The following is a 17,630-nucleotide window of genomic DNA, read 5'->3' as shown; positions in this document are numbered from 1 at the left end:
TGAAATGAGGAGGTCAGTGACAATAGTCGAGGACGTGATTGGAGAGGTGGAGAGTTTTAAGTATTTAGGGTCAGTTGTGCAAAAGAGTGGTGGTATTGACGGGGATGTAAGACACAGAATTAAGTGCGAATGATTGAAGTGGAGAGAAGCGTCTGGTGTCTTATTCGATAAAATAATTCAAATGAGGCCGAAAGGTAAATTCTACAAGTCTGTAGTGGTAGGTAATTCATTAACAGATATGAATGATATCAAATTAAATTCGTATATGTCAACAACGAAACATCAGTAAGAAATATTAGATGATAAAATGGAATTATTTTGGAAAATGGAAGAATTATCTTGGAAGCATATTTTCACCGACGAACAAAAATTGTGCTCAACACATTTTTCCGAAAACTTCGACTAAAATTAGGATGGTAGATTCGTAGTAAAATTACCATTCAAAGTAAATCGTAGCCAACAGCTGGGCGATTCATTCAACTCAGGAGTACGCAGATTTTTATCATTAGAAAAACGACTATTAAACAATTCCGAATTACATGATAAGTATAAAATATTTATGTTAAAATATAAAAAATTAAAACATATGGAATTTATAGGCAATGCGAGAGGTGATTATTAGTTAATCGACAACAATAAATGTTTTTATTTACCGAACTCGTACGTTTTAAAAGATCATAGAAGAATGACCAAGCTGCGCATAGTGTTTGATGGGTCAGCGAAAACCAATACCAGGGTGTCATTAAATGACATTTTAATGAATGGTCCAAAGTACAATTGGACTTATAAGATATCATAATTCGATTTAGAACTCACAGATATGCATTCTCGGCGGATATAACGAAAATGTATCGACAAGTATTAGACAAGTATTAGAACACGAAAATGATCGTGATTATAAACGTGTATTATTGAAATCGGATCCAAGTGAAGAGGTCAAAATATACAGATTACGTACAGTTACTTATGAATTGGTACCCGCGGGATTTTTGGCGATGATCTATGTCAACAGAATAGCTGATAAAACTACTAATTCAAGATTAAAAGAATTTATCAAAAATGATTTTTGCGTGGATGATTGTCTTACCGGAGCGGACACGTTGATTGAAGTTATAATGTTATGTGATGAATTAATTTCAATTATGAAATTAACACAGTTTACTACAATATAAAAGGACACAAAACAACAACGCACAGCGAAGACACTTCGTGATTGATTAACTGTACTGCACTGCATCTGTTTTGTTGTGATAGCTGAGACTAGCCAGCCGCTAATTGTTTCCGAACAATACTGTCGAGGCCGTGTAATACAACTTCCTGTTGTCAAATTTTAAGCGCGCGTTCAGTGTATTCGAATCGGTCTAATTTTGTTATATATGATAAAATTAGACCGGTCCAAGTACTACTATGTTCACTACTATGTATTGTTGGTTATTAGTTTTCTACTCTATTGTAAATTCGTCCGGATGATCCCGAGTACCCTGAAAACTTCCGAATAGCTCCTGATCGTTCTTATTTGCTTTAAAGGCATTTTTTTGGAGAAAACCAAAATGTTTACAATTTTCGGGAGCGATGCCGGACTATCGGGCATTCCGGACTGTTGGATGCCGGATTATCGGACTTCTACTGTAATCCAATTTCATCACACATGCAATCAAAATGGGAAAGTTATAATAATTGTTTATAAATGAGTTCAATTAATTTACATACCTTGTTGGTTGGGGTCTGATAAAGAAAAACACATTGAAATACATGGATTCGCGGATGCATCTACGAAAGCATAAGGTGCGTGTATCTATATACGTTCTACAGGTATGACGGATAGAGTCGTTAACTGCCAATTAGTGTGCGCAAAGTCGCGTATATCACCGATAAAGGTAGTGTCAATTCCAAGATTAGAGTTATGTGCGGCATTACTTTTATGACGTCTTATGCATGTAATTATATCAGTGCTTAAACTGAACATATCAAAAAACTATTTTTGGAGAGATTCAACTGTCACTTTAGCTTGGTTAGCTGAAGAATCAAGTAAATGGAAAACATTTGTTGCCAATCGCGTCAGTGAAATCCACACTTTAACTGAGCGTTCGGAGTGGGGACATGTGAAATCGAACAATAATCCAGCTGACATATTATTACGAGGATGTACGCCAAATGAATTAAAAAATAACATGCTTTGGTGGCATGGTCCGGTATGGTTAAATAATAATGAGTTCAAAGGTTCAATAGCACATACCGAAGATTTGGAGCATATAAACGATATTAAAAACGAAGAAAAGATTACGCCTATTATCGCGCATGCTACTACAGTGAGCCCGATGTTTGATATTGATAAATATTCATCTCTGAACAAGTCATCATGCGTCGTTAATTATTTATTACGATACAAAAATAATTTATTATCGAATACTATTCAGCGAATAATCGGGCCGCTAAGCGTAAACGAAATATCAACAGGAATTAAATTATCATTCAAATTATTATAAAGTATTTATTTTTCTTCAGAAATTAAATATTTAAAGAATAAACGCGTTGTATTGGGAAACAGTAAAATATATAAATTAAATCAGTTAATAGACGACGATGGAACCGTGCGCGTGGGTGGTAGATTAACCAAAACGAAAATTTTTTATACTGATCAACGATTTCCGATTATAATACTCAATAAAACAAATTTTTCAAAATTGATCATGTTACGCGAACACGAAAGACTGTGGCATGCAGGGCCACATGCTACACTTGTCACGATGCGATTAAAATACTGGCCACTCAATGGTCGAAAGTGGGTACGAAAAGTTATACACCAATGTGTAAAATGTTTCAAGGCACGACCAAAAAAAATATTACCTTTAATGGGTATTTTACCAAAATTCAGAGTCGACTGGCCAAGTAGATGTTTTGAAAATTGTGGAGTAGATTATGCGGGTCCGTTTCTGTTAAAGTGCAACAATCGACGAAATTCCGCGACTCTAAAGTCGTATATATGCGTGCTTGTGTGTTTTGCAACAAAGGCTGTGCATTTAGAGTTCGTATGTGATTTAAGCACAGATGCATTTATTGCAGCTCTAAAGTGATTCATAACTCGCCGTGGTCTATGTAAAAACATATATTCAGATAACGCTACTTGTTTCGTAGGTGTAAATAAACAAACTTCAAGATTTAAAACAGTTAATGTCGATTGCCGATTACAAAGATGGTATTTATCAATTTATGACTAGCAACGAAATAGTATGGCAGTTTATTCCTCCACGAGCACCACATTTCGACGGACTATGGGAGGCGGCAGTTCACAGCATTAAAAAATATTTAAATCGCACTGTATCATTCGTAAAATTAACATATGATGAGTTTTATACACTGTTGGTGCAGATTGAGGCTTGTTTCAATTCACGACCGCTTACCCCATTATCTGATGATCTTTCTGACTATTGATACGCCTTAGATCGTTTAACGAACAAGTAGTCGACACAGTTTTTAAGAAAAGATAGGTGGCGTAAGCCGTTTATTTTTGATCCACGATTGTCACAAGAATAGTTTAATAATTATATCATTGAACAGAGGTAATTACAATTAATGCTTCACGAAACATATAAAGCAAAGAGTACAATATATTACGCAACAATTTTGGAAACGTTGGAGCGTGGAATATCTAAGTCAGCTGCAGCAGCGTTTCAAATGGAACAAACCGAATAGTTCCAAATTAAAAATTGGCTCAATGGTTTTAATAAAAGATCCAAATTTGCCTCCCTCTAAATGGCAGTTGGGCCGCGTGATTGAAATATTTCCGGGCAATAACGGTGTAGTGCGAGTCGCGACAGTCAACACAGCAAGTGGGCTAAGAAAGAGAGCGGTGAGATTGTTGTCCATTACCAACCCAAGATAATGACGAGTCCCACTTAAAATGATTTAAATGTATTGTATGTTATGTAATTTAAATTTAATTTAATACTTATTTTTAATATTTTTTGTAATCATAATATGTCAGCGAAATTATTTATTTATGTTCTAGTCAATGAATTTTTACCATGCATTATTTATATTATTTTCAGTATCCCTTTTAATTGTGGGTTAAATCTTTCTATTATATTCCGATTGATTGTTTAATTTATTTTGGTCTATTTAGTGACTGTGACTTATATTATTTATTATATTTTGAAGACTATTCTTCAAGGTGGCCCCTATGTTTAATATACGATTATCATTTGTAATAATGGTGGGATCGGTCAGTTGGTTGCTCGTTATACGCTGCGCCGATAACATTGACTGACCGTTTCGCGACGTATTGATTTTTTATAGTGTTGTATTTATTTATTACCAGTTGTACTATAATTAATTATTCATTATAATCAAAGAAAATTTAAAATATAGTCTACTTTATTATAATTATTATTATTTTTATTATTCGAATAACAAGTTGCTCCAACAGGGATATTATCAAAAAATATATGTATAAGTATCAACCAAGATTCAATGAAACTTAAACCTACAACTAAAAACTAAATTTATAACTAACATTTATGGCCATTATAAAAGTATTGTTTTACGTATTCTATATACAAAATTTACACTGATTATACTCGTTTAGTATAAGAATATTTCAAGTTTATTTATGACGTATATAAAATATGGCCCAAACGCTTTCGTTGAATATACATTCAGTAGACACTAAATATGTGAAAAGGTGTTTAGTAAAATAAATTCTATAAAAAGTAAATAAATAAGTAAATTGATTACAAGCACTTTATCTGCAGCAAGTGTTAAATCCAAGTATATTTCAGAAATACTGTACCCACTTGATTTTTTAATAGACCCCTGATTATCTCAGTTGATATTTTAAGTAAGGATAGCTAGCTATTTTTGAAAATTGACACAATGTTTCGTTTAATATTGAGTTAAAAGTAATTTTTTTTGTTCGTCAACTATTTTTGTAGTTATTTTATGAAAATATAACAAATGTATATTTTTCTGAATATATCAATGCTTAGAGCTCCCCATACAATTGTTGAGCTCAAAACTGTTTGCAAAACTGTTGTGACCATTGAATGAATAAAAAATAAACTCTAATAGTTATATTAATTTTAAGTCGACCAAACTGATGTCTGATAGTATGTCTTCTTCTAATTTATACCATACATCAGAAAAAAGGCTAACGAATCTGATGATTTAATTAAATTAAATCAATGTAATTGATTTAGTTATAGAAATAAAGATGGGCGGTGTGACCGAGTCGGTAACGCGGTAGTGCTTGATACGCATTGCCTCGGGCTCGAAACTCGGTTACGGGGCTATTCATTTGCCGATCAGGATATCAGTTCGGTTATTGAAGCAGCCATCCCTCTCTCCGGCGAAGGGCTAAACACTCGTCCCAGAGTATCAATGGTTTAGACACTTCCTCATTTGAAGTAAGCCACTATAGCTCTTAATAAGCTTAAAAAGCGATAAAAAAAACCAGAAGTAAGAATCAAAAGACTGATTATTACAAAATATTTATCAGAAATGTTTGATAAATTCATATTAAGCTTAATTGGTTATCCAAATAGGCTTACTATTATCGAGTATATTGTTTTTAACAGATATAAATCGCTGTCGTCACAGATTTGAACAATAATATACAGTATTTAATTTTTTCTGGTACGTTTTACCTACAACAATTTTAGTTTCGGTAACGCTGATCAATATAAACACAATTAAGGGAGGGATTAGAGCGGTTGAGCACTTACAAAATATTAGAAAAATTATATATATGATTATATAAAAAAAAGGAGGGGCGTTGAGTTGGTATTATATACAGTCAGCCAATCCAAAATTTATATTAAAATTGTGTCAATGCTGAATAAACATTATCAAACAAGAAGATATAAAACGCTGTTGCAACACTCAGATTGCTCTAACAAAATAAATTAAAAATATAAAATATATTTATTTATAAAAATGAAGCGGTACATTTTTGTCACGTTACAATGTATTTTAAATTTTGGGTTTATATCTGATATTATTATGGCATCTAATAATGAAAACTTAAATCAAAATTTTGACGATAAATTTAATCTTCTTAATCATTCGTTATTTGAAAATGTTATACCAGTGTATAAGTATAAATGCTTACGTACCGGGATTACTATTGTATTTGGTGATATTGATGGTCCTCTCGTAAATGGATATTTCACTTTGGGTAAATTAGTTTAACAAAATATATTTTGACATTAAAATAATTTATTTTATGAAATATTAAGCTACAGAAGCTCACGATAATGATGGTATTCCACATACATTAGAACATTTAATATTTCTTGGATCAGAAGAGTATCCTTACAAAGGAGTTCTTGATTTGGTGGCAAATCGTTGTCTTGCTTCAGGAATCAATGCCTGGACTGGTAATTTATCAAAAAATTATTTAAAATATCGCAAAGTTTCTAATTATTAATACTATATATTATAGATGTAGATAATACTTGTTATACTGTCAGCACAGCCGGGAGTGAAGGATTTCTTTCATTTCTTCCAATTTATCTTGATCATATTTTATATCCTACATTAACTGTAAATTTTTTTTATTTATACACTTATATCTACTAAATTAATATACTTAATTGTATATTGTAATCAATATCTTATAAATTTTAGGATGCTGGTTTTGTCACAGAAGTTCACCATATAACTGCGGAAGGTGAAGATGCTGGTGTTGTTTATTGTGAAATGCAAGAACGTGAAAATACTGCAGAATCTATTATAAAACGTTCATTGTTTAAAAAACTGTATCCCGGCGAATGTGGCTACAAATCAGAAACACGAGGTATCATGAAAAATTTACGAGAGTCAACTACTATAGAAAAAGTATAAAAGATTATCATTAAAACTGCGCATAATATAATAAACTTTAAAGTACAGCTAAAAAAATTTCATTTGATAGATTCGCAAATACCATAATGCATATTACCGACCTGAAAATCTGTTACTTCTAGTTACTGGAAAAGTTAACCATTCTTCTTTATTTAATAGTCTAGAACCAGTTATCCAAAAGATTTTATCAAAAGTAATGATATTCATATTTAATTTTATTATTAATGAAAATTTAATTCAAAATATTTAAAATAAAGGGAAGCCGAGGAGAATATGTAAAACCATGGCAAAATACTGTAGATCCTTTAACAGAATCTTCAAATTATGTAGAACTATTTCCATGTGATGAAGAGACCAATGGTGTTATCAATGTTGGATGGAGAGTCCCAGTTGGTTCAAATCATAAATACAAGTATTTAATTTATTTAATATTATGTATAATATTATACAATGTCTCGAATCTAACTCATAATACTTTTGATTTAATCATTATTTCGCTATAATTTGTTTTTTTTCGCATTATTAAAACAGATAAAAATTTTTTATTATTTGTCCCTAATAAAAAGAAAAATAAAAAAGTAAAGTACAGCAAGTATCCAACAAAGTGGAGTTAAGGTATTTTTAAATTACTATTTGATATCTGACAGTGATTAAAATTAGTGTCATAAAATATTTTGATGTGTATTGATAAGTATGAAATAATATATTAAACATTTTTCATACCTACTATAAAAAATGCTTATACAATAATAATTATTACATTAATATTTATCAAAGTTATTTAAAAAAATTGTGAAGCTTCTTACTGTTTTTAATTGTATATTACTGACAAAAAAAAATCTTCAATAATCGTGGTCAAATAATTTTGATTATAACTATTAAATTACAAATATTGTTTAATATGACCATCAACTTGTAAAATACAAAGTTGTATTCGTTTTCCAGTGATAGATAGTTAAGGTCTATCACTATATACATTGTAGTTTTTAATTTCCTATTGTTTGCTATTATACTAGTACTTCAATCGTGTTTATTATTTGAATAATTATTTGACGAGTTATGACAAAAAAAAACCGCAATTTTGACATATTGAAAATTACCAAGTAGACCATTTTTCATACTATTTATATATTAGCATGGTTCGGTCTAGAAACGCCGTGTATTTCCAACTAACAAACTATAAAATGATCTAAGAAAATGATAGATCTACAACAACTTTTGGACCAGTGTTAAAGTAACAAGTGTGACGAGAATTTTCCTACACGATATTATCGTACAATATTTATCAATCTATTTTCTTTTGATACTATCTGATTATGGTTGTACGCCGTTTGATATTGACTGATGTTGTTAATGGTGGTAACAGCTGTTCTATCTACCATTTATGATTGCCACGGTGAAGTAGCACACTCTTTCGGCCAACCACAATAATTATTATACACGATAATTGCTAGATTGCGTATTTAACGTTTTGATCGAATCCATTACACACGAAGTTTTACAGTTTAGTTGATGACGTAGATAGCCTCTTCCACCCGGTGGTATAAGTATATTGTGGTGACGAGAAACAACGCACCCTGAATATTGTAATATTTAAATATTACAATATTTATTGTATATTTTTATATTGTAATGGCTTGCCGTTATGTCTCCGTATTGATAAATTTCCGAATCGCAATATAATATAATTTCGAATAATTTCGGAAATTCCGATCTTTGATATTTTCAAATGATTTTACAAAATGATCTGATAATATATTAATGATTTTACTCTGCTCTATATTCGGCTCTTGAAGACGATTTTTTTTATTCATGGTAAACACTGTTACCACCCAAATATAGCATGCGATACCGGTAAAAGGTTTAAATTAGTACTTATCACTATAAAATAAATGAATCAAACAAATAAATTAAAGTTTTGACAGATTGTCTATACAACTAATTTAAAATATAACAAAATTACAATTTTATATAAATAATAAATACATGAGGATTTGACGGATGTAAAATGATTTTGAAGGGTTGAGTCCGCGGATTCCATTGAACTCCACCGATGTTCTAATGCTCTTAAATACTAACAAAATTATTAACACATGTAAAAAAACAAGACATAAAATAAAAGAGTAATTCGTAACATCAGTATTTTGTAATTTATTAAATCTTCCAATATAATGACCAGAGTTGAGCGGGTTTCTATATTTTTATTTTTAGTTATTAATAAATCGCACTACTCCTCCCACATTGTTATACAAATGCGAATATCTTTTAAAATACTAATTCAAAAGTTGTTATCGACCAATCAGGTTTTAAATATTTATCAATATTCTAGTTCATAAATTTGTTAAGCATATACAATGTCCCGACAGGTTCTACCATCTTTTATAACTTTTGATCTAGCGAATATTTTGTTGAAAGAAATATTTCTCTATTTATCTATTATAAAATATTTTTTATGTACACCCCTTATTTTATAGGGATATCAACTTTATTTTTTTTAAATAGTAACATAAATATTTAACTAGCTTATAAAATACGCAATTAAGATAATGACTTTAGTCGAAACAACTTTTGGATCAGTATTTCAGAAGTTATTTACAATTTAAAGTATTGACTGGAGATAGGTACGGGGGTTGCTATTTTTCAGCTTCACCCCTCCTCTCATCTAGCAATGAAAATGTTAATAACTTCTGAAATACTGGTCCAAAAGTTGTTATCCACAAGTTATTTTCTTTATTAAATATTTATTTAATAAATAAGCTAATTATTTACGTATGTTATCATTTGAAAAATTAAAGTTTGTTGTACTCTTGGACACAAACAAAAGCTTTAGTGGGACGTTAAGCGTAAATATTTATATAATATATATGCGTTATGTTTTATATAATTTATGCATTCATAGACTACGTTAAAGTCACATTTTGGATTATTTATTTTGAATAATAAAAAAAAGTTAAAATATCTAAAAAATAAATCTTTTTCTATGCGTTTGAACCACCCTAATATATATAAATAGATTTAATTTTAAAATATTATGTCTATAAAAGCTTAACTAATCAAATAATTGTAATGAAAAATCATAATATGATTATTTATTGTTTATATTATGAACAACTAGTGTTATTAACACGCTTATATTAGTTTCACATATATGTGTGATGTGTGTTTGTAACTTTCCAAGCGGCACGTGCTATTATTCTCGTGTACCCGTCGTCTATGACCTTGAGACTAGACGTCGTAACGCATTCACCCCACCCTGCTCACCACACACCGAAAACACTAATCCTGTATAATTTTATATTTTTGGTTTTCATACCCGTACACACGTACGTGTCATCAATTATATATATATACACATTTTTATTTTGACTGACCAATACCGCCCGCGTGTAATGCGCCTAACGTATATATATTTATACAAGGTGTTCAGTAAGTCAGGAAACCCGTTTCCTGACTTACTGAACACCCTGTATATTCCTACAGCCGCTGCCGCCGTTTATACCTCAGGTATAACGTTCCCCCGCCCCGCCCACCAACAAAACACGGCTATACCTCGTGCATGATACGTTTACGTACTTCAGTCGCCTTACTATATATATGTTACGGTCAAAGTAGAAAATCAGTCATTGTATACAATGACTAGTACTGAAAATGCCAAATAAACACAAATTATTATCATGACAAATGATATACAAAACACATATTATTTATTTTTACAATTGTTGTCATTGTGACACTTAGTGTTACATAAAATATTTGCTTTTTTGCATTTACATTTTCTTGTGTCACATTTTGTGACACAAGTGCAGCGTTCGTAACCTTGTCCTCCTAGGTTGGAAAGTAATCTAGCGACTTCCCTCAGTGATAACTGAATGTCAGGTACATCCTCAATATTAATAAACGCCTCACTGCAAATTGTAAACTGATTTCTACTGTAATAATTATCATCAGATTGCGCCTGCACATCAATTAAATCGACTTGACAACGTGAATTCATTTCTGTTGATATGATAGGTTTAACAACTAAGCCCTTTTTAATCGAACTGCCTTTTTTTTGACATGATTCGCACAAGTTCAAGTACAACATTATTGTTTCTCTTGTAATATTTTTATATTTACTATTTAGACTATGTTCCATTCTACTGCGACCTCCATGCCCGATTGATAAATGTGTTTCATGAAGAATATTAAATATTTCTTCATTATGTACGTAATATTTAATTTGATACCAACCTTCATTTATTGGCACAATAAGTCTTTCCACATTACTTACTTTAAAAATATCATATTTCTTAATTTATAGTAATTTGGAGTTTTAGTTTTATTCGATTTTAATGCTTTTAAATGCAAAATTAGTTCATCATATTTTTTTTTACTTAGATATGTACTATTATTTTTTTTATTTTCTATTACATTATTCAGACGATTTATAAATTTAGTTTTCATTTTTAAAACACGCACAAGACAATTCGAACACACCAACGTATAACACGGCACTGTTAGTATGTTTATGTACAGCGTACGAGCTACATATTACAAAGATAAGATTAAAGTTAAAGTTTCCGATTACCTATTAATATTTCCTAGTGGTTGTGGTCAATCAACTACTGATAATACCGAAATAAACGCCAGTTTTAGAATTGTACACAATGTCCTCACCTGTTTTAGCATTGTATACAATGACCAGTCATTGTATTACAATGACTAGTCTATATAGGAACTACATTTGTATGGTTACTTTTGCCAAATACTTTTTTTTACTTATACAATGACTGATTTTTCCACTTGGACCGTAACATATATATATATATATGAAACTAAAAAGTGAAAAATAAATATAGTTTAAAAAAACTAAAAAAACACGCTTTTAAAGCACATCGAACTAAAAAGTTAAAAATAATTTTTAAAATAAGCTTAAAACAATAATGAACAAAAAATACTAGTATTATTGTGATAAAAGCGTGGGTGCTTTGTGTCATATTTTTCGTATATTGAGCGTCCGACGTTTTTATCACAATAATACTAGTATTTTTCGTTCATTATTGTTTTAAGCTTATTTTAAAAATTATTTTTAACTTTTTAGTTCGATGTGCTTTAAAAGCGTGTTTTTTTAGTTTTTTTAAACTATATTTATTTTTCACTTTTTAGTTTCATATATATATNTTAGTTTTTTTTAACTATATTTATTTTATTAAATATTGTTTATACCACTTTTTTTTTATAGATATTTTGCTTGTGTGACACTTTTATATTATTTAACTGATACTCCAATTAGTGCTTTACCAAAGGAGTTTGTTGAAATATCTGACCCATTGTGTAGCTTGGTAAAAATAAGACAAATTTTTGTTTAAATTATTTAATTTTTCTTAGTGAATTATTATAAATTTATTTTAAGGTCTCTTACTCTATAAATCAACATTTAAGTATAGTTCTTGAATTTGAAAATGTACCAATTCAAAAATTAAAAGAAGAACTAATACCATTGAAATTAAATGAAGTATTTAATAAGCTTAATAGTGATGATGGTTATTTTAACCTAGAAAAACTGAGATTGTGTATTAAAAAATATAAGCTATCGATATTAAGTAAGCTAGAAACTCATTCTAGTTCTACTTTAGCCAGTTTAGTTATTGAAGACTTTTTGTATGGAAAGAGTCAAACAGATGTAAGTAAAATTACATAATATTAAAGGCACATCACAAGTATATAATCTATCTTGTATTCAAGTTAGACGAAGGATTAAATACAATTAGAATGCTGAAGAAACTTCTCAGAGAAGATATCTCGTTTTGGAAACAGATTGTAAGAGATTATTTTATAAACAATCATAAAGTTATTGTAAGAGGAATCCCATCTATAAAAAAACAACAAGAGCTAGCTAATGAAGAAATGCAAAGAATATCAAAACGCAAAAAAGATTTAGGGGATGTTGGTTTAACATTAAAAGCTATTGAACTACTGATTGCTAAAACAGAATGTGAAGTAATATAAAAATAATTTAGCAATAAATTTTTTTATAATAGTTATCATTTATGATTTAACAACAGTCCTAAACTTGCAATTTAAAATGTTTAGTACGTAACATAAGCTTTAATTTAACATATGTTTAAAAGACAGAGTATTTCCAAAACATATTCAAAAGTTAAGTTCAAAAGATTAACTTTTGTAAAAAAGTTGCTATTTTGTATCCGTCACTGTGGGTAAGTATAGGGTCAGGTTTTCAAAAAATGTATATCAAATGAAAGGAAAATACCAAACATTTCTATAAATTTCTAAAAAATTATTTTGATTTGTTCAGTTTAGAAAAAGTTATAGCAGGTTTAAGAAAAAAAAAAATGAAATAATGTCAAAATTTACCAATTTTAAAAATTGTAATTTTTTTAAAGATTTCCCCTATTTACAGATAACGAGGGATATTATATAATTTTTTAAAGGCAAAGTTTTCAATTAGATACTATTTGTGATCTTTTGACGTATCATTGAAAAAAATCGGTCAGGTGAGAGCTGAGAAAAAGTGACTACATACAAAAAAAAAGACACATTATAATAAAATTAATACCTTCTCAGCATTGCATCGAAGCTAAAATAATATTAAGTTTAAACTTGGAATTAGTAACGTTATCCAAAGAAAATTGATTAAGAATTAATCATATAAACAGTGTGATTTTTTTATCATAACCTACTCAATTACTTACTAATTAAAAATAATTTAAATACTTTTTTTGGTTATCTTTAGTTACACATTATTCTTTAATTACTAATTATGTAATACTTTTTAAGTTCATCCTTTTGTATTGTAAGGGTGTCAACTTCGTTTTTCTATTGGGAACACATATTTTGAATTTAACAAAATGTTTGAGTTTTTAATTTAATAGTAAGTGACATTTGAATTTTTAATACAATTTTTTCGTTCGATATAAAATTTTAAAATTTCAAATTTTTGAATTAATATACATGTATAAGACACAAAGTATTACAAATACAGGTAGCGAATTGGTTTTTTATGGCATCGCTATCACAGTCACGGAGTATTTATTATCATTTATGTCTATCAATAAATATGTTTTCTGTATTGCAAGTTGATGTATTTATAAATTCACAACAAATTGCCTTACTACCATTGATAATAAATGCTGCGTATCTGGGGAAAAAAATGTTTAAATTATATTTATTTCATAAGTAATTGAGTGAGTTATGAAAAAATAATCACTCTGTATGTATATATTTTAATTATAAAAGTCTTGATATTTATCACACACATCACTTGTCAATTTTTTTTTTATTATAAATCAGTATTATTTAAGTCACCAGTAATATTTTATATATTATAACAAACTAAGTCTAGTAAAACTTATGCATAACAATGATATTAGTCTTCAATTATATTTTGGGTTCTAACATTTCAGAAAAAACCCCCTAGTGAAATGTTGACGTCAATTAAAATTCCTAATGTTGAACTATTAAACCTTTTAACTTATGATACTTTTACATCAAATTCAATAAACCAACACAATATATTTAAAACTTCCGAAGTTCCATTATTTGTTGAAATTGACAATGTTAAAAGTAATTTTATTTATGTAAGTAAAATAATTTGTGAATAATTTTTATTTACTTCTAAAATCTATTAATAATGCTATTCTATAATGATTCAAATCAGATGAATGCACTTATCAACACTAAAGACTTGGAATTGAATCTTAGAAAGTACTTACCTCTTTTTCTTGATTTGATCACGCAAAGTACTATAATACGAAATGGTGTAAGATTAGACCATATGGATGTCATTGCAAAATTAGAAAAAGATGCTGTTTCGTGGAATACATCTGTTGGAATCGGACCAATATCACGGTTTTCTTGTGGAACTTTTTCCTCTGTTGTACTTCTATCACTTTATGTATGTTCTAATCCCAGAAAGTATTTACATTCTTTAAAACAAATAAATAAAGGAATTTATTTGCAAATTATTTATAAGAACAATAAAATCAATACTTTATTATATACGATTTTAGAAATATTTTAATTCAATCATTTTTCTGATTATTTAAATAATTGTTTTTTATTTTCATAACATAAATGAAAAAATGTCTATCATATTTGATGTAATAATTAATTTAAAGGCGTCATTTGATATTTAATTTTCTAAAAATTAAATATTATACATTTACTATGATTCTAAAAATTTTTTCATAGAAAATTCTATTTAAAATTATTTATTTATTATAGTTAAATTGATTTTAGAAAACATTTTGTCATGATAATTTTGATATTAAATATAATAGGATTGAATTGTTATGACATGAATCACGAGTGACATTGTGAAATGATGAACCAGTCAACAATTTTTTCCATCTTAATAAATTCAAAAATGACATTTCTGAATAAATAAATAAATAATTTATTTTTAAATATAAAATTAAAACTTTTAACTCATATTGAATATTTTAATTCTTTAGGTCGAACCAGAAAAATATCATAAAAGTATCAACTGGCTTCATGATTTTCTATATAATACAGTCATTACTAAAGAAAAGTTTTCTTTTAATTTGTCAAAAATTATAAATGAAGTTGCTTACTATCGTAGTCATGGATGCCATGTATTAAATGATATTTATAGAAATATAATTTCGAAACAAGGTAATTATTAAAATATATTGGGGAATTAGAGAAATCATGATGTAGGAAACTCCTATTTCGCGTCACCCTTTTATCAACTACCTCAGTTATTATGTGAATTACTGATGAGTCGATCATCTCCATACAGTCCAACTTGTCGGCATGGTTGGATATCTTACCCGAGTCAATTCTACGAAGAGTTTTCTTCTCATCATCAATATGATGATGTTGAAGATGTACGCCACCCAACTGCGGAAGTACGACACATCTGGACTCGACATGACTTCGCACTAAATCACATTGCATTAATTAAATTATCTTAAAAATTTTTTAATTTCGAAAGTTAGTGATTATCAAGGCTCGGAAGGTTTAGCAAATGCATATTTTGCTAATTTTTAGGTTTAAGTGCTATTTTTAGCTAGATTATATATATATATCCAAAATAACCAAAATTGTAATGAAAAAAAAAACTATATTAACACATAAATATGAATTTATTAATATAAAATTAAGTATTTTGATTATCAAAAGTGATATATTCGATTTTTGTTGTTGATAATACAATTCATATCATTTACAATAATTTGGTAATTTTCTATCAAACGTACTACTAATACCGTCATCACCGTATTTACATAAGTCTTGGCGTATCTTCATGTTACCTACATATACTATGTTTTTATTTTCGGATACAATTTTTAGTGTCCCATCATCATTTTTATGTGTTGTATCTGCGTTATTTGAAAAGTGGTGTGTTAATTGTTTTAAAAATGCCAAAAGTAAAACCTCATTTTCACTATGAATTTCTAACTATTCTTTTAAGGTTGTCACCCATCCACCAAGTAACGCTTCCCTTTTTAATATTTTAAGCCTGGATAGAACGTTTACTGTCTCTTTGTCCATGTCTAAAATTGTATTTGTATCAGACTGCAGTTTTTTCTGATAAATGCTGAAAACCATCAATACGTCTGCAATAAATGCCAGGATTTGTAGATTGTTATATTTGATTAAAAAAAGTCTGTATCCTCTTGCCTCTTTGTCAGGACAATCTTTTAAGAACAATACTAAAGCATTCCAAGAAACCAAAACTGAATTGATTAAATCAAACGAAAATTCGGACCACCGCACTTCAAATAAACGAGGCAACCGCGAAAGATTGCATTTATTTTTTTCGGCCGCCTGTTGGAGATGCTTGGTTCTTAAGCTGTAAGAGTGTAGAAATGAGCTTAAACCAACTAACTCTGAAAAAATATATTTCAACTCTCCAACACAATTACTACTCGATTTGAAAGCCAAATCCGATCTGTGTGCTGCACACCATATGGTAATGAAAGGAAGATTTGAGTTAATCTTGTACTTTTTCCTAAAGAGCTCCCACAACCCTGCTCTACAACCAGTGTTCACTGCTGCTCCATCTGTTACCAAAGAGGTGGCAAATTCAAAAAGTTGTTTAGACATTCCTTCTTCTACAGTAGTATCGATGGCGTTCTCTATTGCACCAAGTATTCTCTCAGCACCTTGACAAGATGGTTCACTTAACCCAAGGAAATATTGAACTGATTCACCAGATTTTTTTATGACTTTTGCAAAAACATATATCTTGTCTATTTGCATACGGTCCACACTGCCATCACATCTCAAAGAAAGCGATAAAATGTTAGAGCTCAGTATATCTTGCACACTATGATCACTTTTAATAATACACTGAATAAATTCTTTATGTGCGGTTGGGGTCAAATATTGAATTTTTTTTTTTGTAATTTTTTTTGCGTCAGCATATGTATGTATCATTAATCCACCAATTTTATTTGCTAGGTTCTCGTTCATTTGTGGGAGCATCTTATCCATAGTACATTCTTTTGCTTTTTCTGGTACTTTTAAAGTAGATAATCTAAAAGCTTTCACAGACTCCGAATGATATTTCTGAGAAATATGTTTTTCTATCGTATCGTTTCTAAATCTAGTACCATCTGTTATTATCGCAAGCAATCGAGTCATTGTTCCATGAAGCTTTACTATGTTTGGAAACATGTTGCAGTATTTACATTTTACGTAGTGCTTGCCATCTTGGTGATAATGTTCAAATGCCTGAGCATCGGAGTTTTGTTTATTTGCTTCAGGTTTAGAAATTGGAATTTCTTGTGTGAGGGTTTCACTTGGGTTTTCATTTTCTGAAA

At 29.4% G+C, this 17,630-nt stretch overlaps 1 protein-coding gene and 1 long non-coding RNA gene across 2 annotated transcripts in view; one reads left to right on the top strand and one right to left on the bottom strand.

Moving 5' to 3' along the window:
• The first annotated feature begins 5,931 nt into the window (after positions 1 to 5,931).
• Positions 5,932 to 17,630, top strand: part of LOC126898357 (uncharacterized protein C05D11.1-like) — a 30,252-nt gene continuing 18,553 nt past the window's right edge. The window contains exons 1-12 of the mRNA XM_050672315.1: positions 5,932 to 6,172; positions 6,234 to 6,374; positions 6,440 to 6,540; positions 6,625 to 6,834; positions 6,911 to 7,033; positions 7,098 to 7,252; positions 12,062 to 12,161; positions 12,233 to 12,502; positions 12,565 to 12,819; positions 14,244 to 14,417; positions 14,498 to 14,734; positions 15,294 to 15,474. Coding sequence (XP_050528272.1) covers positions 5,932 to 6,172; positions 6,234 to 6,374; positions 6,440 to 6,540; positions 6,625 to 6,834; positions 6,911 to 7,033; positions 7,098 to 7,252; positions 12,062 to 12,161; positions 12,233 to 12,502; positions 12,565 to 12,819; positions 14,244 to 14,417; positions 14,498 to 14,734; positions 15,294 to 15,474 — 2,188 coding nt within the window. The remainder of the gene's footprint in view (positions 6,173 to 6,233; positions 6,375 to 6,439; positions 6,541 to 6,624; positions 6,835 to 6,910; positions 7,034 to 7,097; positions 7,253 to 12,061; positions 12,162 to 12,232; positions 12,503 to 12,564; positions 12,820 to 14,243; positions 14,418 to 14,497; positions 14,735 to 15,293; positions 15,475 to 17,630) is intronic.
• The window catches only part of LOC126898374 (uncharacterized), a 33,179-nt gene continuing 24,113 nt past the window's right edge, over positions 8,565 to 17,630 (bottom strand). The window contains exons 2-4 of the long non-coding RNA XR_007702236.1: positions 15,556 to 15,743; positions 14,553 to 14,765; positions 8,565 to 8,914 (exon numbers count right to left, since the gene is read on the bottom strand). This is a non-coding gene — a long non-coding RNA (uncharacterized LOC126898374). The remainder of the gene's footprint in view (positions 8,915 to 14,552; positions 14,766 to 15,555; positions 15,744 to 17,630) is intronic.

This window comes from Daktulosphaira vitifoliae, unplaced genomic scaffold (genome assembly GCF_025091365.1).
Source record: "Daktulosphaira vitifoliae isolate Bord-2020 unplaced genomic scaffold, ASM2509136v1 Scaffold_2, whole genome shotgun sequence".
Lineage (NCBI taxonomy): Eukaryota > Metazoa > Arthropoda > Insecta > Hemiptera > Phylloxeridae > Daktulosphaira > Daktulosphaira vitifoliae.
The sequence above is the reverse complement of the archived record's forward strand: the minus strand, read 5'-3'. Positions and strand labels throughout refer to the sequence as shown.